The following is a 24242-nucleotide window of genomic DNA, read 5'->3' as shown; positions in this document are numbered from 1 at the left end:
CAACAACTTAATGTGTATCACTGTGCTTCATCTAATAGCACAGCCAAATGACCTGGGTTGCAGTTGTGATTACATTAAAGTAGGCCTACATGGCACGTGATCAATGTCGTTTGAGGTTCTGTGCAGATTATTATAGCAATTGTAAAGATTTGCAACGCTTTCTATGATTGCATAGAACGTTTATGGTTACAGTAACCTCAAAATGTGGCAATGGATGTCTTACTCTTCAGGTTGAATAAATATTGTTACATTCATTTATAAGATGGCCTTAACATTAGGGTATTTACCTTAGAGATCTTATTAAATTACTTTAATTTCCATTTCTATGCTATTTACTGTCTTAAAGTAATATTGAATTGTGTTTTTTTGACATCTCCTTTAAATGTTGATATTTTGTTGTATCTACTGGTTGGATAGTTCCATCTTAGCCACTGGTGAAGAAGGCACAACAGTGACTCTTTAATTAACCTCAGGAGGCTGAAGAAATGTGGCTTGTCCCCGAGGGACCTCACAGTGTTCTACAGGAGCACCATCGAGAGCATACAGCCTGGTATGGCAACTCCACCGCCGCTGTCCACAAGGCACTACAGACGGTGTAACGCTCAGCCGAAAGCCCCATTGGGTGCACACTGTCCCTTCAGGACGCCTACAACACCGGGTGTCGCAGGAAGGCCAAGAAGATCATCAGGGAACCCAGCCACCCAAGCCATGCCCTGTTCTCCCTGCTTCCATCACTCAGACGCGGGCAGTATAAGAGCATCATGGCTAAAACTGACAGACTGGCCAATAGCTTCTACCCCCAGACCAACAGGCTGCTGAATAGCTACCACCAATCAGCTACCTGCTCCCCTTGTCCCCTTCCTGCCCTCCCGGACATACATTTTTGGGGGGGTTGAGAGGGAGATGTGAGTCTAACATAGCATTTGTAAAGTTGTAGACAAGGTAATAGGCTATTTACCATATTGCAAAAGGGATGTTGAATTGTGCTTGGATAGATCCATCAGTGCCACCTGAGTCTGGCTTTAGCTTGTCTACAAATTAATAATTTTATGTGTTGAATTCACATCTCCATTTCAACCAAAAACCTAAGTTAAAGAATAGGACTAAATCAAATCAAACTTTAAATGCACTTAATATAGAGTTTGATTTAATCCTATTCTTTAACTGTTGGTTGAGATGGAGATGTGAATCCAACATACAGTACATATTATTAACTTGTATATTCCATTTGAAATCAACCAAAGCTGAAAATGCTAGGCCTGTGTACTGTCTATGTTTGGTTGAATTCTGGGCGTAATGTAAACAAAAGCTGTTGACATCCCAAATGCTAAAACCCTGGATGGAAGACTGAAGAAATAAGGTATAGAATACCTCTCCAGTATGAGGTGCTGCCCAGCCCGAAGTCTTTTTCTTATAGTGGATATTACATTGACGATCTGACATTGTCTCAAAGGTACAAATTCAAGATTTTTATTCAAATTTTGTCTATGTTGAAAATTTGTTAGAGAGAGAAAGAGAGAGAGAAAATAAATATGTCTGACATTTTCCCCTGTCACCAAAGGCAACTGCTTGGAGCACGCTTCTTAGTGAAAGGTGAATTCCTTTGGGTGTGTGGCACAGAACTTTTCCCCTCTTATCTCCAGATGCTCAGAATAGAATATTATCATTCCCCCACAGCTTATGCTGCCTCCTTATTTTCACATGCAAATTCAGCTTAATCAGCTGCTGTTGTTTTATATTTACATATCTTTAGTTAAAACATTTCATGTAATGAAAGTATAAGTTGCAGTTGTCATTTCATTTCACTCTCACTTTTTATTCCACCCCAGATTGCATAAGTTTACACAAGATTTGTAGAAGCAGGCTATAGTTGTGAGTGGCTATAGTTGATCATTGTGTTCCAGGCCAGCCAGGGCTTTGAAGGCCAGACAGGGGGGACAGTGTCTTGCCCTCAGATCTTGGAGGAGATCGATGTGAGATCCAGCGTGGCGCTGTAAAGGTCTTGGCAGGCAGCGTCACAAAAGGTTGAGCTCATTAGAGGAATGTTGTTGGCATGAAATGCCACTGTCTCCATCTCCCAGCAAAGGTGTCAAGATCTGTTATCTAATGCAGGAGAACAGGGCCATTAGAAGGGGGCTTCTTCTGTTACCATGGCTTCATACTTCAATTAGAATGTAACCTTTCTGGGCCTCCTGAGTGGTGCAGCAGTCTAAGGCACTGCATCACAATGCTAGATGCGTCACTACAGACCCGGGTTCGATCCCGGGCTGTATCACAACCAGCTGTGATCGGGAGTCCTATAGGGCAGCGCACAAATGGCCCAGCATCGTTTGGGCCCAGCATCGTCTGTTTCCTCTGACACACTGGTGCGGCTGATGGGCAGGTGTTAAGAAGCATGGTTTGGCGGGTCATTTTTGACCTTTGCCTCCCAAGCCCACTGCAGCAATGAGACAATATCAAAATTGGGGAGAAAAAGGGGGTAAAGAAATAAAGAATGTAACCTTTCTAATGTTTAGACTGCAAGCCAGTCAAGAGAGAGAGGGACTACCTTACTTGAATGATGTTCTGTATCACTGCCTGTACTCTTTAGTGGCACAGTCTGCACCAACATAGAGGAAAATATAACAAACACTCTTTGCCAATTGAGACACCTCAAGTTGACTGGGAAGTCAGTTGTAAACCCCATAAGATTTCAACTGAAAATCTTCACCTGTTTATGACATTTTAACACTGTCATCAAACTGTCATGAAAGAGCACAAAAAGAGAAGTGCTTCTCCTCTTGTTGCTAAGGCAATGGTGGTTGCCATGCTGCAGTGGTTGAGCTGAGGCGACTCGAGATGGCAGACTCACTCATTAGTATTCAGCTGCCTCCAGGCTGGATGATCTTAGAGTGTTAACCTGATCAGCCCCAGTCTGCTAGCCCCCTCCACCTCCCTACAGACCCCCTCTCCTCTATATCATACATCAGTTACCCTACCCCGCTCGCCAGCCAGCTCCACTGAAGAGTGTCTGTCTGCCTCCAAAAACAAATATCTCTCTGGACCCTTGCTTAGCAGTTTCCATGACAACATCCAATCCCCCTTCATTCCAAAGCACATTGCAGACTTTCTAAAAAAAGAATGTGTGTCTTGTCTTTTCTAACAGACTTGTCTCCCCCAGAAAGCCCCAGGACTGATCCCGCAGCAGCAGTATGGCACAATATCTTCAGTTGGCGTCATGGGACAACATTTGATTACTCTGCAGTACAGATAGTTTCAAGTTTCAAGTGTTATTATTCATATGTGCGGGATGCACAAGGTGAACACCGTCTAACGAAATGCAGGTTCCTACTCAACAATGCAACAATAATAATAAATCATAAAAGATAACCCAGTGGGTACAGACATCAGTTAAATGTGCAATTTTAATTTACATTTGGTTGAATTGTCAACTAATGTGAATCCAACAAAACATTTCACGATGTCATAGGATTTAGGTTAAAAGTTGGGTGAAACAACGACTAAATTCCCTTATGTTGATTACTTTTTGCGATACCAATCAGTTTGCTTGTTGATTCAACATCATCACATTGATTTTGGGGTTGAAATGACATGGAGACAACGATGGCTGAACCAGTTTTTGCCCATTGGGAAGGATACGAGCATGAAGTAAATGGGTCAGTAGAATAGAATAAACATTTTAGCAAAAGTATAATACAAGAAGGCACAATTTACAATCCGATATTTACATGTATTTTGGGGAAGAGGGGATTGAGGGCAAGTGTTTAAATTGTTCAGTATTTAGCAATTATAACATGAGTCTGGTAGCTGCAGTTGCGGTGTGTGCGTGTGCGCGTGTGCGTGTGCGCGTGTGCGTGTGCGCGTGTGCGTGTGCGTGTGTGTGTGTGTGTGTGTGTGTGTGTGTGTGTGTGTGTGTGTGTGTGTGTGTGTGTGTGTGTGTGTGTGTGTGTGTGTGTGTGTGCGTGCATGCAGCCAGGTCACCGGTGATACAGGTCAGTATTTAACGTCCATCCATGTCTGAGGAGGTTGGGAGATGACTTGTAAACCGGCCACTAGGGGCAACAGTGAACATTCAAGTAGGTTTCCATTTTGCTACAGCATTGTGGACCGGATGTTGGATGAGCGTAAGCATCTGCCTCAGGTTGCATGTTTGAATCCAGCGATAGATATTTTTGTTTTTTTTGTTTTAAGCCTATCACAAACCTTAACCCTTACCTGAACCATTCAGAGTTAATGCTTAACCTTAACCCTTACCTTAACCATTCAGAGTTAATGCTTAACCTTAACCCTTACCTTAACCATTCAGAGTTAATGCTTAACCTTAACCCTTACCTTAACCATTCAGAGTTAATGCTTAACCTTAACCCTTACCTGAACCATTCAGAGTTAATGCTTAACCTTAACCCTTACCTTAACCATTCAGAGTTAATGCTTAACCTTAACCCTTACTTTAACCATTCAGAGTTAATGCTTAACCTTAACCCTTACCTTAACCATTCAGAGTTAATGCTTAACCTTAACCCTTACCTTAACCATTCAGAGTTAATGCTTAACCTTAACCCTTACCTTAACCATTCAGAGTTAATGCTTAACCTTAACCCTTACCTTAACCATTCAGAGTTAATGCTTAACCTTAACCCTTACCTTAACCATTCAGAGTTAATGCTTAACCTTAACCCTTACCTTAACCATTCAGAGTTAATGCTTAACCTTAACCCTTACCTGAACCATTCAGAGTTAATGCTTAACCTTAACCCTTACCTGAACCATTCAGAGTTAATGCTTAACCTTAAACCTTACCTGAACCATTCAAAGTTCATGCTTAACCTTAACCTTTACCTTAACCATTCAGAATATATGCTTAATCTTAAGATTTTGCAGTTAATGCCTGAATTTAATCTTAAACATGAGGAAATTGTACAATTGGAACAACTTCAAAATTGGATGTTTGAGAAACATGGATGAACATCTAATTCTGACATGAGACTGTGAGAGCTGGTAGGTGTGTGTGAGTACATTATGTGCTAAGTTGCGGATAGTCTGTGCAGGTGGTCAGTTCAGTTAGTGTTCAGCATTCTGATGGCTTGTAGATAGAAACTGTCTCTGAGCCTGTTGGTATCAGACCTCAAGCTCTGATACCGACTGCCTGATGGTAAGGGAGTGAACGGCTTGTGTGTGGGGTCCTTAATGATGCTGCGGGCCTTCCTCAGGCACAGTTCTGAGTAGATTTCCTAGATGGGTGGGAGCACGGTCCCAGTGATGTACTGGGCCATCTTCATCTCCGGTTGGAGGGCCTTGCGGTCGTGGATGGAGCAATTGTAGCAGGCTGTGATGAAACCGGTCAGGACGCTCTTGATGGTGCAGCAGTAGTATTTGGCGAGGTATTTGGCGAGGACTCTGGGTGGCATGCTGAATTTATGCAACCGCCTTAGGTAGTAGAAACCCTGTTGCACCTTCTTGACAAGAGTGATGGTGTTGTTGGTCCATGTCAAGTCCTTGGTGATGTGAACACTGAGGAACTTAAAAGTGCTGACTCTGCTGCAGTTCTGTTGATGTGCATCACCTCAGTGCTGCTGTATCCACCTTTCTCGTCTCTATATCCCTACATCTGCCAATGGCCGGGTTATACAGCTGCGGCCTCACTAGACCTTTATACTTGACCTGTAGTGGCGGTATAGTGGAGGTGACCGTGCTATAGCAATCCTCAGGACAGCAGATACTCTCCATGTTATGGAATGAATCATGTGTTAAACTAATGGAGGCCACACCACTGCTTTTCTCAACCTAATCCCCTGAACTCACACCCCAGCCTCAGTGTTACTCTGTGGGTCATAGTAGGACAGCCAGCGACTTACTAGCGTCAATAAACCAACCTTTCAGATAGAGGGGAAGATGAAGAGCACCGCAGAAAGACAGATTTGGGACATGTCAGTTACTGCTTTCTCACCAGGGCAGACAGCCAGCCCATGGATGCGACTTTTACAATGACGCAAGCAAATGTAATACGTGAATGCTTTATAGGATAGATTAACCCAATGTGTTGAATGGAGTTCAGTCCATCTGGGACAGAACAACTTAGCTGCCATCTCTCTGTCTTTCTCTGTTTCTTTCTCTCTTCTTTCGCACGCACGCACACACACACACACACACACACGCACACGCACACACAAAGCTTTAGAGCATATCTTAATACTTACAAAATAGAGCTGTCTGCATTTTAAGGTCAAGAAAGCACATTAGCTGTGCAGCGGCTAAGAGTTCTTGGAATCCTGGAGATGCGATGAATGTGGCATTTGCATGATTAAGTAGGATGATATTCACTCAGCTCTCTGGTTTTCAGACAAAGTCTCTATACCCCTAGGGAAGGAGCCAGCCAGTACACTGATGTTACATAATCCCAAGGAATAACCAAGCGGAGCGAGAACAACCGGGCATAGTGTAACTGATTACAAACCCTGAACTCAACATTAATACCATCACACAAACAAACAAACCTTCAAAGTGGAAGAAAAACAATAAACATTGTCCCCTTTTTTCAGTTGCATGTCCACAGAAGATCACCTTTATTTAGTCTTAATTGAGTAAGCACACAACACATTACATAGGTGAAATCGTTGCTGTTCAATAGCAGCTGAGTTTGATGAGGTAGACATGGAGACACTCATAATCAAAATATCAGGTTATTTACATGTACCAATGCAATCCACACATACACATTAAACAGACCTACTCTCAGAAAATTGAAAATAAAGACATTACCCACAACAATCTGCATAGTACATTATATAGATATTACAAAATGTGTTTAATTCATAGGGCTAGTTTCCTAGACTCAGATGAAGCTTATTCCTGGAATAAAAAACACTTTTGATGTGTATTCTCTATGTATAATGCTTTTTGGACCAGGAGAAGGATTCATCTGGTAAGGGAAACCCACTATGCTAGTTGGAAAGTGGGAGAGAGGAACCCCCTGAAGTAGTAATGTACTAGCCTGAAAAGAAAGCTCACAGGTAATTGAACAATAAAGTGAGATCTCATATTGAAATAGTAATGAAATGGTTCGGTATCCGATGCCAACAGTAACATTCCTTTTAGGGTTGACAAATTGATAATTTGGCAAAATATGTTTACCGATTGAGGAGAAATTGCGCTCTTGTTTGTAGCACAAGGCTCTCGGGCAATTTAACCACATTGAGGGGTTGTTATATCTGAAGTCATGATACATGTTCAAGGGAACACCATGTATTTTACATATATGTTTTGGGTAATTTAACATGTTAGGAACATTTGTGTTCACAATGGTATATAGTCATTTAGACATATAAAACACTTGAAAATACAAAAATAAACTTGATAAAAGTCATCTCGGACTAAAGCAATATTCACCACATATCAGCAGCTTGGATATACAGTAGTGTAGTGTTATCAAATACTTTACGTATTATAGCTAACTTGGAATTTTGTCTTTCATGCCACTGATACACACTGTATAGAAACATATAGGTACATGTGTTCATAGCGGCAAAAAGGATGTACACATCTCTAACTATCATCTCTAACTACAGTATCATCTCTTACTATCTGAGCAGGCTCAGGTAGGATGTAGTGAAACTTGTTTATTCATAAATGTTTTAGGGTTGTCCACAGAAAGACCCTCAGAGCTCTAAAAGTACTTCACTTTGCAGTGTTATGAACACACTAGAGAAGTAAAAAATAAAGAATAAATCCTGGCTTTGTCAATGACTATGATTGTCTAATGGGTCCAAAAAGCCAAAGTACTTCTGTAATTGTGGCTTGTTTATAACGGATCATCACAATATTGATACATTTATGTGGTTCAACACCACTTCACATTTACAATCAGTGAAAACGAATTGCCCAAAGTCACTCAAGCAAATAATCTACTGTTGGGTTCCATCATTTAGCTTGAACTCAAGATGAGAATAACAGTGTATTTAGAGTAGGTAACAGTCAGTTGAAGTCTATTGAAATATGATAATACGCATATGGCAACGTGATCTTTACAACCTCTACTGTCAGAGGAGAGTGCCACTTACACTCTATGAAAGAAAGGTGCTCTCTAGAACCTACAAGGGATGTTCAGCTGTCCCCATAGAAGAACCCTTTGAAGAACTCCTTTTGGTTACAGGTAGAACCCTTTTTGGTTCCATGTAGAACCCTTTCCCCAGAGGGAACATGGAACTAGAAAGATTTCTACCTCGAACACAAAAGGGTTCTACCTGGAACTACAAATGGTTTTCCTATGGGGACAGCCACAGAACTCTTTTGGAACCCTTTTTTTCTAAGAGTGTACACCTTTCAGACAAAGGTGCCATTACAGTCATAGAGGTCCCATAGAAAAACTTTTGAATACATTAACAGTTCTTGTCATTTTCTATTGAGCATTGTCCAAAAAAAACGGTTTACTTAATAATATAAATGTCTTTAAGAATCATGTTCACCTCTAAGGGTTGTTACACCCCAGGTCATGAACACACACAAAGACAGGAGAGCATTAGTATGTGCCATTATCAGATCCCTAGCCTAACTCAAAGAAATATAAATAGATTTGTGATAATCACTCGAAACATCAATCTTGTATATACTTTTGTGATCAATGTTTCTTTATCATTGGTTTGATTTGGCAAAGGGCCCATCTCATAGCCGCCCATTCCAGCTACAGTAATGATCACAGTAGAGGTAGTGAGTGATGCCAAGTAATACAGCCATTGTGTGATTCTTTAAGATACATCACGAAGAACCCCACAATCATTGCTATTAGAGTATAAACAGTGCCTTGCAAAAGTATTCATCCCCCTTGCCGTTTTTCCTATTTTGTTGCGTTACAACCTGTAATTTAAATAGATTTTGGGGGGATTTCATGTAATGGGCATACACAAAATACTCCAAATTGGTGAAGTGAAATGACAAAAATAACTTGTTTCAAAAAATGATATATATTTTTTTTTTAAACTGAAAAGTGGTGTGTGCATATGTATTCATCCCCTTTGCTATGAAGCCCCTAAGTAAGATCTGGTGCAACCATTTACCTTCATAAGTCACATAATTAGTTAAATAAAGTCCATCTGTGTGCAAACAGAGTGTCACATGATCTCAGTATATATACACCTGTTCTGAAAGGCCCCAGAGTCTGCAATACCACTAAGAAAGCGCCACCACCAAGCAAGCGGCACCATGAAGACCAAGGTGCTCTCCAAACAGGTCAGGGACAAAGTTATGGAGAAGTACAGATCAGAGTTGGGTTATAAAAATATATCAGAAACTTTGAATATCCCACAAAGCACCATTAAATCCATTCTTAAAAACTGGAAAGAATATGGCACCACAAGAAACCTGCCAAGAGAGGGCCGCCCACCAAAACTCACAGACCAGGCAAGGAGGGCATTAATCAGAGAGGCAACAAAGAGAACAAAGATAACCCTGAAGGAGCTGCAAAGCTCCACAGCGGAGATTGGAGTATCTGTCCATAGGACCACTTTAAGCCGTACACTACACGGAGCTGGGCTTTACGAAAGAGTGGCCAGACAAACGCCATTGCTTAAATAAAAAGAAATAAGCAAACACGTTTGGTGTTTTCCAAAAGGCATGTGGGAGACTCCCCAAACATATGGAAGAAGGTACTCTGGTTAGATGAGACTAAAATAGAGCTTTTTGGCCATCAAGGAAAACGCTATGTCTGGCACAAACCCAACACTTCCCATGATTCCTACAGTGAAGCATGGTGGTGGCAGCACCATGCTGTGGGGATGTTTTTCATCAGCAGGGTCTGGAAAACTGCTCAGAATTGAAGGAATGATGGATGACGCTAAATACAGGGAAATTCTTGAGGGAAACCTGTTTCAGTCTTCCAGAAATTTGAGACTGGGACGGAGGTTCACCTTCCAGCAGGAAAATTACCCTAAGCATACTGCTAAAGCAACACTCGAGTGGTTTAAGGGGAAACAGTTAAATGTCTTGGAATGACCTAGTCAAGGCCCAGACCTCAATCCAATTGAGAATCTGTGGTATGACTTAAAGATTGCTGTACACCAGCAGAACCCATCCAACTTGAAGGAGCTGGAGCAATTTTGCCTTGAAGAACGGGCAAAAAAATCCCAGTGGCTAGATGTGCCAAGCTTAAAGAGACATACCCCAAGAGACTTGCAGCTGTAATTGCTGCAAAAGGTGGCTCTACAAAGTATTGACTTTGGGGGGTATGCACACTCAAGTTTTCAGTTTTTTTGCCTTATTTCTTGTTTTTTTTCACAATAAAAAATATTTTGCATCTTCAAAGTGGTAGGCATGTTGTGTAAATCAAATGATACAAACCCCCCCAAAAATATTTTTTAATTCCAGGTTGTAAGGCAACAAAATAGGAAAAATGCCAAGGGGGTGAATACTTTGGCAAACCACTGTATATCAAGACAATTATTTACAAAGCAAATTCAGTCATTACATTAATTTAACCCTTTCTCTAATTTGAGGAACTCAAACTGAAGACTTAGAGCACGTGCAAAGCTGGTTGACACATAACATCCCCACAAAGTTATAGCAGCATTATCTACAGCTACAACATCCCCAGCAAAAACAGTTAACTCTGAACATCAGGTGATTCAACCATCGTTTGTGGTGTCAAGTGTGATAACATTATTTGTTCTCCCTACTGTAACCCTAGAGTCACTGAGGAAATATACAGCAATCAAAACCTGCAGGCTGTGAGCTATACAACCTTACTCCGTAGCAACCATGAAGGTGATTAGACAGAAACTGGTAGCAGACCCCAGCAAATGTTTCAGTCAGTCTTGTGTTCCCCGTTCTTGGCCCATCCTCTGCTCATGGCCGCCACTACGATGGTGTACATGTTGAGCCAGGCCTGACGCAGTGGGCCAGTGTACCCATGACCCAGACTACACTGCAACATGTAGAGAAGGGACTCCCCCACCACCTGCAACATACACATGCACACACGGATGCACGCAAGCAAATATTATGAATATTGGCCTACAACTATAAATTGTTGCAAGTTTTGTTCCTTAAAAGTACACTGTAAAATAATATGTTGATTTCAATGTACGGCAAATGCCTTCAATAGGACTGTGAGTTTGCTCAACAACATTTTTGTTGATCAAACTCACAATCTTATTGCAGCTGGTTGTCAGGGTTGGGGTTAATTCCACTTCCTCTAATACAATTTCCTCTCCCTGTATATTCAATTGAATTCAAATCAAATTCCAGGTCAGTCTTTGAATTCAGAGAGAATTCAATTCCAATCTCAATTCCAATCTAAGAATTCTAAGAATTAAATTCCCAATTCAATATTATCCCCAACATTTCCACAAATTCCAATTTGAATTCAATTCTCTCCGACTGATTGTATCACTGTCCTGACAGCCTATACTGGAAATATAGAGATAGAACTTGATATGATTTAGAACAAATCCTGCAGCATATTTTTATACTAAGTGCAATAATTCCAATAAATGGGAAATGTACAGATATTGAATTCCAATTCAATACCAAATGTATAAATGTTTTTACAATTCCAATTCAAACAGTCCAAATTCCAGTTAAATTCCAAAACGTGAAGATTTTCAAAATTTGCATTAAATTCAACATGAATTCTCCACTTCATGAGTTAATTCAATATTTTAATTGGAATTTCAAATTAAATTGGAATTGACTTGAAATTGTACGTAAAATCAACTTTTCTTTTTTTTGTTTTACAGTGTAGTATAGTGTACAGTACACTCAGTATGACAGCAGTGTATTACAGTGAGTAATCAGAGTGACAATATTCTTACAGCGAAAGACTGGGTGTTAACCCCGACTGCCTGGTGCTTCTTCCCCAGATTGAGCAGAAAATCCTCCAAGGTATGGAGGTCGTCCAGATGACTGACTGCTGCATCGATCACCAGCATTACCTGGACACACACACACACACACACACACACACACACACACACACACACACACACACACACACACACACACACACACACACACACACACACACACACACACACACACATACACACACATACACCAACACACAGCAAGAGGTTATTGCCGTGGATTTGTTTTCAAGAATCAACCATTTACAGTGAGGGGAAAAAGTATTTGATCCCCTGCTGATTTTGTATGTTTTCCCACTGACAAAGAAATGATCAGTATATAATTTTAATGGCAGGTTTATTTGAACAGTGAGAGACAGAATAACAACAGAAACATCCAGAAAAGCGCATGTCAAAAATGTTATAAATTGATTTGCATTTTAATGAGGGAAATAAGTATTTGACCCCTCTGCAAAACATGACTTAGTACTTGGTGGCAAAACCCTTGTTGGCAATCAGAGGTCAGACGTTTCTTGTAGTTGGCCACCAGGTTTGCACACATCTCAGGAGGCATTTTGTCCCACTCCTCTTTGCAGATTTTCTCCAAGTCATTAAGGTTTCGAGGCTGACGTTTGGCAACTCAAACCTTCAGCTCCCTCCACAGATTTTCTATGGGATTAAGGTCTGGAGACTGGCAAGGCCACTCCAGGACCTCAATGTGCTTCTTCTTGAGCCACTCCTTTGTTGCTGGGTCATTGTCATGCTGGAATACCCATCCACGACCCATTTTCAATACCCTGGCTGAGGGAAGGAGGTTCTTACCCAAGATTTGACGGTACATGGCCCCGTCCATCGTCCCTTTGATGCGGTGAAGTTGTCCTGTCCCCTTAGCAGAAAAACACCCCCAAAGCATAATGTTTCCACCTCCATGTTTGACGTGGGGATGGTGTTCTTGGGGTCATAGGCAGCATTCCTCCTCCAAACATGGCGAGTTGAGTTGATGCCAAAGAGCTCCATTTTGGTCACATCTGACCACAACACACTCACCCAGTTGTCCTCTGAATCATACAGATGTTCATTGGCAAACTTCAGACGGGCATGTATATGTGCTTTCTTGAGCAGTCCTTCACGGCGTAATGTGTTACCAATCGTTTTCTTGGTGACTATGGTCCCAGCTGCCTTGAGTTCATTGACAAGATTCTCCCGTGTAGTTCTGGGCTGATTCCTCACAGTTCTCATGATCATTGCAACTCCACGAGGTGAGCTCTTGCATGGAGCCCCAGGCCGAGGGAGATTGACAGTTATTTTTTGACAGTTCTTCCATTTGCAAATAATCGCATCAACTGTTGTCACCTTCTCACCATTCCAGCCTTGTGTAGGTCTACAATCTTGTCCCTGACATCCTTGGAGAGCTCTTTGGTCTTGGCCATGGTGGAGAGTTTGGAATCTGATTGATTGCTTCTGTGGACAGGTGTCTTTTATACAGGTAACAAACTGAGATTAGGAGCACTCCCTTTGAGAGTGTGCTCCTAATCTCAGCTCGTTATTTGTATAAAAGACACCTGGGAGCCAAAAAATCTTTCTGATTGAGAGGGGATCAAATACTTATTTCCCTCATTAAAATGCAAATCAATGTATAACATTTTTGACATGCGTTTCTCTGGATTTTTGTTGTTGTTATTCTGTCTCTCACTGTTCAAATAAACCTACCATTAAAATTATAGACTGATCATTTCTTTGTCAGTGGGCAAACATACAAAATCAGCAGGGGATCAAATACTTTTTTCCCCTCACTGTAGATGTCAGTTTTAATGGTGATGGGCTATGCAGGGTTACCTTTGTGACATGGTCCAGGAACTCAGGGCTGGAGAGGCAGTCTTGTGTGGGGCTACAGTTTGTGTTGTAGTGAAAGAGGTTGAGGAGCGCAGGCTCTAGTTCAAACAGTCTGCACAGACATAAAACACAATTCAGTACTACAGGTGCAGACAGATACATGTAGTCGTAAGTCCCTCGAATGCCACAATAGCTACGATTTTAATGTCTGGTTAAAGAAAATAGGACAGTCAGCAACAGTTCTTCTCTAGTCTGTTTTAGCAGAAGCTGTTTCAAAATAAAGACTATTGCAGCCTGTCGCCAAGCAACAAGTCAAGCCACCAGTCCCAGTATAGGGAGTGTGTGATGCAGTATCTATGTAGGTGAAGTGTATTTTTCTCTCTAAGTACACAAGTACTGTTTACTATGACAACTACATTATTTACAGTATCTTTGCACTATACTGACATATTTGTATTGTATACAACTGCAAATTGTAGTCAATGGTTAGGTTTCAGTAAACTTTCTTACAAAAAATGCTGCAGATATCAACCAACACTCTGTTTTGGTACACAAACAGTAAAGGCTGATGTACTAATCACCATGAAATCTTCATGGAGGAACACATGCATGTATAGTTCTCAGTGTTTTCCATTGGATTTTTTTCAGCCGTGGTAGCAGAGTCGAATATAGGGGAAACACTGGTTATAAAGTATAGTGTTGTACACCGGTACCCCCTGTTTATAATCTCGTTATTGTTATGTACATTTATTGTGCTACTTTTAGATTGATTAGATTTGTTTTACTTGAGTTTATTTAGTAAATATTGTATCAACTCTATTTCTTGAACTGCATTGTTGGTTAAGGGCTTTTAAGTAAGCATTTCATGGCAAGGTCTACACTTGTTGTATTCGGCGAGTGTGACAAATACATTTTGATTTGATCTGAATAGATAATACAGAATAACAAGCAATATCACAACTTCTCCTAACTCCTTCATTTCCTCCATACCTAACTCCTTCATTTCCTCCATACCTAACTCCTTCATTTCCTCCATACCTAACTCCTCAAATAAAAAGCTTTAGATCATGACTGTACCTGGAGAACATGACGACTCCGTGTGGAACTTTGTTCTTGCCAAGACTCTCCCAGCTGCCTCGGATCAGCTCCTTGTCTTTCTCCGTCAGCTTCTCCATGCCCGGGGGTCGCTCAGTGTGAGGACTAGCTCTCTTTGCAGGAACAGAGGAAAAGTCTCTGATCTGGGCAACCCATTACACTTTGGTAGACTCCGCTTGGGAAACCTTTGATGGCCCACCTGGAAACTAAGTGTAAGTGCAAGAGCTAAAACATAACATATTAAAACCAAAACAATAGAAAGAGGAATTCATGATAGTTGTACACGTGCAAATCTAGATCCCAGCATACCTCTTCTCTCTTCACACGCTCCCTGTCTGTACCAGGCTGTGGAGTCTGTGTGTGTGTTTGTGCATCTGGAGAACTGCCTTGGCTGGTACTCTTGGTACTTACTTGCTCTCCTGCTCACGGTGCATTCAGAGAGAGACAAGTCATCCGCCGTGCTTATTTGTCAAACTGACTACTGTCTCTCTCTCCCTCTCCCTCACTCTCTCCCACTATACCCTCTCTCCAGCGCTGTGGATCTGTTCACTCCACTGAAGAAGGAAAGGCGGGATCGCTCTCTTTCTCTCCTTTGAGGATGTGACGAGCTATAGCTCCTCCTATAGGTGAACCAAGGGCTGTCAAAAACATCAACCTCCCTCCAGATACACTGAACAAAAATACAAACAACATGTAAAGTGTTGGTCCCATGTTTCATGAGCTGAAATAAAAATAAAAATAAATGTTCCACACACACAAGAAATGTGTTTACATCCCTGTTAGTGAGCATTTCGCCTTTGCCAAGATAATCCATCCCCCTGACAGGTGTGGCATATCAAGAAGCTGATTAAACAGCATGATCATTACCCAGGTGCACCATGTGCTGGGGACAATAAAAGGCCACTCTAAAATGTGCAATTTTGTCACACAACACAATGTCACAGATGTCTCAAGTTTTGAGGGAGCGTGCAATTGGCATGCTGACTGCAGGATCACGTGTATTGCTTTGTGTGGGTGAGCGGTTTGCTGATGTCAACGTTGTGAACAGAGTGCCCCTAGGTGGCAGTAGGGTTATGGTATGGGCAGGCATAGGCTACGGACAACGAAAACAATAGCATTTTATTGATGGCAATTTGAATGCACAGAAATAACGTGACGAGATCCTGAGGCCCACTTCATTTTTCAGCATGATAATGCACAGCCTCATGTTGCAAGGATCTGTACACAATTCCTGGAAGCTGAAAATGTCCAGGTTCTCCATGGATTGCATACTTACCAGACATGTCACCCATTGAGCATGTTTGGGATGTTCTGGATCGACCTGTACGACAGCGTGTTCCAGTTCCCATCAATATCCAGCAACTTCGCAAAGCCATTGAAGAGGAGTGGGGCAACATTCCGCAGGCCACAAACAACAGCCTGATCAACTCTATGAGAAGATGTGTCACCCAGCATGAGGCAAATTGTGGTCACACCAGATACTCACTGGTTTTCTGATCCACACCCCTACCTTTTTTTCAAGGTATCTGTGACCAACAGATTCATATCTGTATTCCCTGTCATGTGGAATCCATAGATTAGGGCCTAATTTATTTATTTGAATTGACTAATTTCCTTATGTGAACTGTAACCCCGTAATATCTGTGAAATTGTTGCATGTTGTATTTATATTTTTGTTCAATATAAATAATCCCATACACAGAGCACCATGACTTGGACTGTCACCGACTGACTATAAGTTCAGAGGTCAATGAACCAAAGGGAGATAAGTCATCACATACATGATCTTGAGTTATGGGACATTTCAGACCCTTTCGGGACTAAATGTACCTTTTGGAGTTGCTCTTTAACCTTGCTATGAACCTTTCTATCGTCAGATTGTTTTATGCTCAAAAACTAAATTGAATGAAACTGTGGAGTGCTAACCAACCACAGAAACTTGATTTGGAGCACTTGAAGCAATTTCATAATGAAATGTGTGGGAATGTTAATATTGTAGCTGAAGTAATAACAGACCTGAGGGCTACACTTCTGTAAAATGGTACATGATTGTTTAACTGCTTGGAGAGGCGTATTCTCAGACACTCAGATAACCAAGTCTGATGGCCAAATTTAGAGGATGTCATTACCCCACATAAGATATGTTTTTCTCAACCATGTTATTGCCTGCTTCATTTAAATGCTTAATCAAATGTTTCATTACATATAGTACCAGTCAAAAGTTTGGACACCTACTCACTCAAGGGATTTTCTTTATTTTTACTATTTTCTACATTGTAAAAAAAATGTGAAGACATCAACACTATGAAATAACACATATGGAATCATGTAGTAACCAAAAAAGTGTCATATTTAAGAAATAAGGCACAAGGGGGTGTGGTATATGGCCAATATACCACGGCTAAGGGCTGTTCTTAGGCACGCATCGCGGAGTACCTAGACACAGCCCTTAGCCGTGGTATATTGGCCATATACCAACAACCCCCGAGGTGCCTTATTGCTATTATAAACTGGTTACCAACGTAATTAGAGTAGCGCAAATAACTGTTTTGTCATACGGTCTGATATACCATGGCTGTCAGCCAATCGGCATTCAGGGCTCGAATCACCCCGTTTATAATTTATATTTGAGATTGTTCAAAGTAGCCACCCTTTTCCTTGATGACAGCTTTGCACACTCTTGGCATTCTCTCAACCAGCTTCATGAGGTAGTCACTTGGAATGCATTTCAATTAACAGGTGTGTCTTGTTAATTTGTGGAATGTCTTTCCTTAATGCATTTGAGCCAATCAGTTGTGTTGTGACAAGGTAGGGGTGGTATACAGAAGCCCTATTTGCCCTATTTGGTAAAAGACCAAGTCCATATTATGGCAAGACCAGCTCAAATAAGAGAAATGACAGTCCATCATTACTTTAAGACATGAAGGTCAGTCAATCCAGAAAATGTCAAGAACTTTGAAAATGCAGTCGCAAAAACAATCAAGCGTTAGGATGAAACTGGCTCTCATGAGGACCTCCACAGGAAAGGAAAACTAAGAGTTATCCTCTGCTGCAGAGGATAAGTTCCTTAGAGTTACCAGCCTCAGAAATTGCAGCCCAAATAAATGCTTCACAGAGTTCAAGTAACAGACACATCTCAACATCAACTGTTCAGAAGAGACTGAGTGAATCAGGCCTTCATGGTTGAATTGCTGCAAAGAAATCACTATTAAAGAACACCAGTAAGAAGAGACTTGCTTGGGCCAAGAAACACGAGCAATGGACATTATACCGGTGGAATTCTGTCCATTGGTCTGATGAGTCCAAATTTGAGATTTTTGATTCTAACCGCCGTGTCTTTGTGAGACGCAGAGTAGGCGAACGGATGATCTCCGCATGTGTGGTTCCCACCATGAAGCATGGAGGGGGAGATGTGATGGTGCTTTGCTGGTGACACTGTCATGATTTATTAGAATTCAACACTTAACCAGCATGGCTACCACAGCATTCTGCAGCGATACGCCATCCCATCTGGTTTGCGCTTAGTGGGACTATCATTTGTTTTTCAACAGGACAATGACCCAACACACCTTGAGTGCTGCATCAGATGACCTGGCCTCCACAATCACCAGACCTCAACCCAATTGAGATGGTTTGGGATGAGTTGGACCGCAGAGTGAAGGAAAAGCAGCCAACAAGAGCTCAGCATATGTGGGAACTCCTTCAAGACTGTTGAAAAAGCATTCCTCATGAAGCTAGTTGACTGAATGCCAAGAGTGTGCAAAGCTGTCATCAAGGCGAAGGTTGGGTACTTTGATATGTTTAACACTATTTTGGTTACTACATGATTCCATATGTGTTATTTCATAGTTGTAATGTCTTCACTATTATTCTACAATGTAGAAAGACCATAAACTGTCAATGACTCCCATACTCATCTTCATCTGAACTCTTCCAAACATTTTGAGCGGGGACTTAAACACATCATGTTTCTCTGATGGTAATCCCCAAATGACCATCTGAGCTGGTCTCCATGTAGACAGCAAGGTATTGCTCAATTACCTTCATAAGTCACAGAATTAGTTAAATAAAGTCCACCTGTATGCAATCTAAGTGTCACAAGATCAGTCACATGATCTCAGTATATATACACACCTGTTCTGAAAGGCCCCAGAGTCTGCAACACCACGAAGACCAAGGTGCTCTCCAAACAGGTCAGGGACAAAGTTATGGAGAAGTACAGATCAGAGTTGGGTTATAAAAATATATCAGAAACTTTGAATATCCCACAAAGCACCATTAAATCCATTCTTAAAAACTGGAAAGAATATGGCACCACAAGAAACCTGCCAAGAGAGGGCCGCCCACCAAAACTCACAGACCAGGCAAGGAGGGCATTAATCAGAGAGGCAACAAAGAGAACAAAGATAACCCTGAAGGAGCTGCAAAGCTCCACAGCGGAGATTGGAGTATCTGTCCATAAGACCACTTTAAGCCGTACGCTCCACGGAGATGGGCTTTACGGAAGAGTGGCCAGACAAACGCCATTGCTTAAAGAAAAAAATAAGCAAACACGTTTGGTGTTTGTCAAAAGGCATGTGGGAGACTCCCCAAACATATGGAAGAAGGTACTCTGGTCAGATGAGGCTAAAATATATTTTTTAGGCCATCAAGAGAAATGCTATGTCTGGCGCAAACCCAATCCCTCTCATCACCCCGAGAACACCATCCAGCATCATGCTGTGGGGATGTTTTTCATCAGCAGGGACTGGGAAACTGGTCAGAATTGAAGGAATGATGGATGGTGCTAAATACAGGGAAATTCTTGAGGGAAACCTGTTTCAGTCTTCCAGAGATTTGAGACTGGGACGAAGGTTCACCTTCCAGCAGGACAATGACCCTAAGCATACTGCTAAAGCAACACTCGAGTGGATTAAGGGGAAATTTAAATGTATTGGAATGGCCTAGTCAAAGCCCAGACCTCAATCCAATTGAGAATCTGTGGTATGACTTAAAGATTGCTGTACACCAGCAGAACCCATCCAACTTGAAAGAGCTGGAGCAGTTTTGCCTTGAAGAATGGGCAAAAATCCCAGTGGCTAGATGTGCCAAGCGTATAGAGACATACCCCAAGAGACTTGCAGCTGTAATTTCTGAAAAAGGTGGCTCACAAAGTATTGACTTTGGGGGGTGAATAGTTTTGCAAGCTCAAGTTTTCAGTTTGTCTTATTTCTTGTTTGTTTCACAATAAAAAATATTTTGCATCTTCAAAGTGGTAGGCATGTTGTGTAATTATAATGATACAACCCCCACCCCCCCAAAAAAACGTTTTAATCCCAGGATGAAAGGCAAAAAAATAGGAAAAATGCCAGGTGGGTGAATACTTTCGCCAGCCACTGTCGGACCTGTCCATTGACAAAATATTTATGGGCTGTACTACTGTACTGCAATGTCACTGAGACCACTGTCAGCCCTCTGATTTCTCAGTGAGGTATGATATACTAACTACACCAGGACGGGTCAGAATCCGTAACATTGTAGGCCTATTTTTGTTTTTCAAACACTTTTTTTCTGGTTACCAAGTAGTTCTCCGCTATAATACCATGTTAAATGAATTTCATAAAACCAAATAAGCCTTTGATATTCAGTTTTAATAAGGTTGAAATATTATGCGGCCAAACATTTAATATGCCATAATCGCCTACCATTGCAGAATGTCAACATATAACATTCTAAATGACTTATAAACATATACAGTTCCATAAACCTTTATTCATTTTCTCACAACAGCTCCAGAGGCCAGATGTCCCCATTTTAGAAATATCCTAAATCATGACAAAACATGTCAGGCAGTCCAAGACTGGGTCAACATAGTTAAACTACACTACAATTATTTTAGAACATAGTGCTCTTTGAAGCAGAATAGCTACTGTATATGGAGTTACATTACATGCGGGGTCTACCTTTTTCATCAATGCATTTATTCCACTCTGGTTTTCACGCTCTCTTCCTCTACCTCTTCAATTTTCTCCCCGACGTCTACGTTTCCATCCCTAAATCAGACATGTCGGTTAGAAAATGTCTACATTGTAACTGCATCAAAGTTTTGCTTGACTGCAGTATTTGTCTTCTCTTCACTAAAGACTTTACAACAGTCTCACAGTATTATGTAATGCAACATTGTATATAGAACTATAACACATGGCGTCCGTGGATTTCCAGCTGCAGTGGTATTCCTATTGGCATTAGATACTGTATGACTAAAACTAATTGTTAGTTGGAAGACACTGCGACACAAACTTGTTGTCATTGTAGGTACCTTTTCTTCATGTCACTCTCAACACTTTGGTCATCAACATCGTCATTGTTATCCAATATGAAGACGGGTGCCGTTCCAAACTCTTCTCCCTTTGTTTTAACAAACTGCTCATTCAAACCAGCTTCCCTCAGCTTGTCTCTGTATATACGCTCCGCATCAGCCTTGGCGTTTTTCTAGAGCAATTCCATCAAAGGCCAGGGAATAGACAAGGTGCACAACAGTAAATAATACAACAGTTGACCGCTTAAAGGCTTCCGTTTCCAGAAAATGAGTTTCCAGGTCAATGCAAGCCCATAGTTTACCTGGGACACCTGTTCAAACAGGTAAGGACGGACAGTTACTCTGGCCTTTATATCCTGTAGCTCCTTCTTATACTCTCTCGTCCTTTGTTGGTCGGCCTCCCTACATGTACAGAGCCGCATAAACATTAATTCGACATTAAGTACAGATCAACAACTCTTTAATCAGGTCTGTTCTTTTCTGTTTTCATCTGAGGAATTTCCCAGTACTCACCGGTGCTGTTTCAGCTTCTCATGATACACCTCTTTCAGGCTGCTATGAGGGTCCATGACCTTGGCGCGGACAGCCACTGTCTTCTTCATGGCCTGAGACCTCTTCCTATGTCTCCGCATCCACTCTGTACTCTCCTGCTCCTTGCTCTCTTTCTGCTCCACAGACTTTCTGATGGACCAGGGAGAGGACAGGACAGAGATGAGTATGACTATGTCCTGTATCTTTACTTATTGAGACAGACACACTTGATAATGAAGTTCACAGTTCCCCTTTACCTAATGGCCATACAGCGTTTCCTTGCTGCATCTGTGATGTAGGTGGGAAGCGTATCTGTGGACAGTGATGTTAAGCCTCCAAAGGAATTGCTTCTCTTCAAAACGGCACTGACTATGGGTTCCTGAGGACAAAAATAACACAAGGAAACAAAACATTTCCAAAGATACAAAGAGAAATTTCATTTCAAGTTCTATTTGCAGAGTTCTACAGTAAGCTCACCTGTTCTTTTTCAGAACTGCTTCTGCTTGGTCTTGAAGGCAGAATTGACGTCCGCAGGTGGAAGGGCTGACACTTGGTAACATTTTTCCTCTCTGCCCTCTTCAGTGATTCTCTCTGAAAGGCCTTGTGCAGCCTATCAAAATCAGGGACCTGGGAGTTGGTCTTTGGCTGGAAGGTAGGCTTCTGATCCAGGAAGGCCAGAACCTCCTTCTTAGTCCGTTGAGCGGTGCGAGACTCCGGGTTCTCAGTATGAGTTTGGTTCTCTATAGGTGCTGTGGACTTCCTCAAAGTCTCCTGGGCCCTCAGCTGGATGCGTACCTTCCTGCGCAGCTCCTCCTCTACAGAGCATACAGAATTTAATGAGAAAAAAAATAAGATTTAGGGAGGATTATAATACTTTTATAATACAATTTACTGCACCTAAGCAAGATCTTTGGAGATAAATTATTTAGGCAACACACCTTTTAAATGCTCAGAGACAGTATGGTCTTTGATTGCTTTCGGTATTGGTTTCCTGACATTGGTGGCTTTTTGAGACTGTGCCACCGTGCTTATCATTTGCATCAGCTTCTCTCTCTTCTTCTCATCTCTCTCCAGGAAGCTGAAGGGCTTCTGCATGGAGAGCAGGAAGTCCCTCCTCTGTTCATGGCCTTCCCTCCTCTCTTTCTGCCGCACCTGCGTCATCTCATCATAGAGGGGCAAAAACACATGGCCAGGCACAGGAACAGCACGAAACTTCCTCTGACATTCCGCCTCCTCTTTCTCCTCTTTGCTTAGTTGGAGCTGCTCTGTTTCTGTTGGGCCTTGGTGCTGAAGATGTTGTGGTCCTCTGTGTGAAACAGTTGTGGCAGAAGCCCAGGCTGCAGAGGATGTGAAAAACCTCCCTGACTGTCTGAGCGGAGATTTCCTCGAGGTAGACCTCCTACCTGACATCAGTTCAGACATGGAACTGGATTTCCTCGGTCCCCTACATTTGAGATTGTTTTATTTAACATAGAACAATAGGATATTTGAGACTTACAAAACAAATATATTGTGATAACCTATTTGCATCATTGGGTGACTTGACATACCTGGCCTGAGAGCTGAAAAACTTGTCCAGTTGTCTGTCAGCACTAGACTTTCTGTCAAAGTCTGCTGACAGCATAGAGTTCTGCTGGATCCTTTTCTCAAGGCCCTCTCTCTGTCTCCTCTCTGTCTCCTGCAGCTGCTGCTTGTGGGCCTCCTTCATCTCCTGCAGTTGGTGCTGGAGCAGCAGCTCTGAACTCAGGCCATCCTCCAGGAAAGCCTGCAGGTCAGCCATGTTCCTCTGCTCTTGCATCCTAGCAGCAGTGTTTCCTCCTGAACCCAACATTCACCAAACAGCTATGGAAAGAAGGAAAAAGGGAAGACAATTTTATATTCCAAAAACACCTCTTCCAAAAACACATCCCACAGTGAGATAAACCCTTGTTTAGATCAGACATTTTAATTTACACAGAACTGTGTCCCACATTTGACCAATTAATGACAATTAATATAATGAAAAGTTATGCAAAACTCCAGCAGCACATGATGTGAGCCTACGCAAGGGTTGCCTTAGCAACCAAACTGCTTCTCCAAAACATTGCCAGAGAAGTCATATTATATGTCTACGTTAACATAGTAGGCTACATGCTAAACTGTTTTAGGGCAGAACATGTATATTGTTACACAATGCATAACTACAATACATATTGAGATGACAATTTTGGAATATTGTAAAATAGAAAATATAACCTGATGCTCGTGCACTTTAGAACTACATCATACTTATTCCAGTGGATTATTATTATTATAATTATTGTCCATTGTTGTCCATCTCTTCTTGCTTCTCTGCTTCACAACAAAGACTGTCATGTATCGACATCATATATTGACTGTTACAAAGTAATAACTTCGAATCACTGGATGATGTTTCGCTACTTGTTGTCAAAGCTAAGATATTTGACTCCACCCCCTGGAACATTCTAATGTTTGATTGGCTGAAGTAAACGCTTGCTGTATCTCGATCTATACCTCAGTCATCTCGATTGGGCACTATCATGTTGACACATTTGTAACACATTTTTTTTATTCAAGAAGCGCCTTAACTATTCCTTCTACATTGTCCTCCTGAATAAAACGGAATTATGTTTAAATATCAATAGCACCAAAGT

At 41.6% G+C, this 24242-nt stretch overlaps 2 protein-coding genes across 4 annotated transcripts; both read right to left on the bottom strand.

The window, feature by feature from the left end:
- Positions 1 to 10317: 10317 nt before the first annotated feature.
- Positions 10318 to 15418, bottom strand: ngb (neuroglobin). 2 transcript variants are annotated; one of them, XM_021582974.2, is made up of 5 exons: positions 15069 to 15418; positions 14742 to 14965; positions 13668 to 13776; positions 11802 to 11921; positions 10318 to 10945 (listed from the first exon to the last, which is right to left on the bottom strand). In XM_021582974.2, exons 2-5 carry the CDS (start codon positions 14837 to 14839, stop codon positions 10793 to 10795), a joined length of 480 nt encoding a protein of 159 aa, XP_021438649.1. In that variant the 5' UTR covers positions 14840 to 14965; positions 15069 to 15418; the 3' UTR covers positions 10318 to 10792.
- A 5080-nt stretch (positions 15419 to 20498) lies between these two features.
- fam161b (FAM161 centrosomal protein B) lies at positions 20499 to 24050 on the bottom strand. 2 transcript variants are annotated; one of them, XM_021584869.2, is made up of 9 exons: positions 23824 to 24050; positions 23139 to 23430; positions 22527 to 23032; positions 22066 to 22403; positions 21846 to 21967; positions 21571 to 21738; positions 21360 to 21459; positions 21058 to 21230; positions 20499 to 20791 (listed from the first exon to the last, which is right to left on the bottom strand). In XM_021584869.2, the coding sequence occupies exons 2-9, from the start codon at positions 23417 to 23419 to the stop codon at positions 20719 to 20721; spliced, it is 1761 nt and encodes a 586-aa protein (XP_021440544.2). In that variant the 5' UTR covers positions 23420 to 23430; positions 23824 to 24050; the 3' UTR covers positions 20499 to 20718. The 2 variants fall into 2 exon arrangements, with proteins under 2 accessions (XP_021440544.2, XP_021440545.2); XM_021584870.2 differs by having other exon boundaries at positions 23857 to 24050.
- Positions 24051 to 24242: the final 192 nt, after the last annotated feature.

The sequence above is a fragment of the Oncorhynchus mykiss genome, chromosome 25 (genome assembly GCF_013265735.2).
Source record: "Oncorhynchus mykiss isolate Arlee chromosome 25, USDA_OmykA_1.1, whole genome shotgun sequence".
In the NCBI taxonomy this organism is placed as follows: Eukaryota; Metazoa; Chordata; class Actinopteri; order Salmoniformes; family Salmonidae; genus Oncorhynchus; species Oncorhynchus mykiss.
Note: the sequence above shows the minus strand (reverse complement) of the source record. Positions and strands in the feature narration are given on the sequence as shown.

Coding starts and splice junctions, on each gene's coding strand:
- fam161b (XM_021584869.2), bottom strand. CDS start 23,419: ATGTTGGGTTCAGGAGGAAACACTGCTGCTAGGATGCAAGAGCAGAGG. Junction 23,033..23,138: donor TTTTTCAGCTCTCAGGCCAG/GTATGTCAAGTC, acceptor TCTCAAATGTAG/GGGACCGAGGAAATCCAGTT. Junction 22,404..22,526: donor TGTCTCTGAGCATTTAAAAG/GTGTGTTGCCTA, acceptor TATGCTCTGTAG/AGGAGGAGCTGCGCAGGAAG.
- ngb (XM_021582974.2), bottom strand. CDS start 14,839: ATGGAGAAGCTGACGGAGAAAGACAAGGAGCTGATCCGAGGCAGCTGG. Junction 13,777..14,741: donor GGAGTCGTCATGTTCTCCAG/GTACAGTCATGA, acceptor ATGTCTGTGCAG/ACTGTTTGAACTAGAGCCTG. Junction 11,922..13,667: donor TCCTGGACCATGTCACAAAG/GTAACCCTGCAT, acceptor GTGTGTGTCCAG/GTAATGCTGGTGATCGATGC.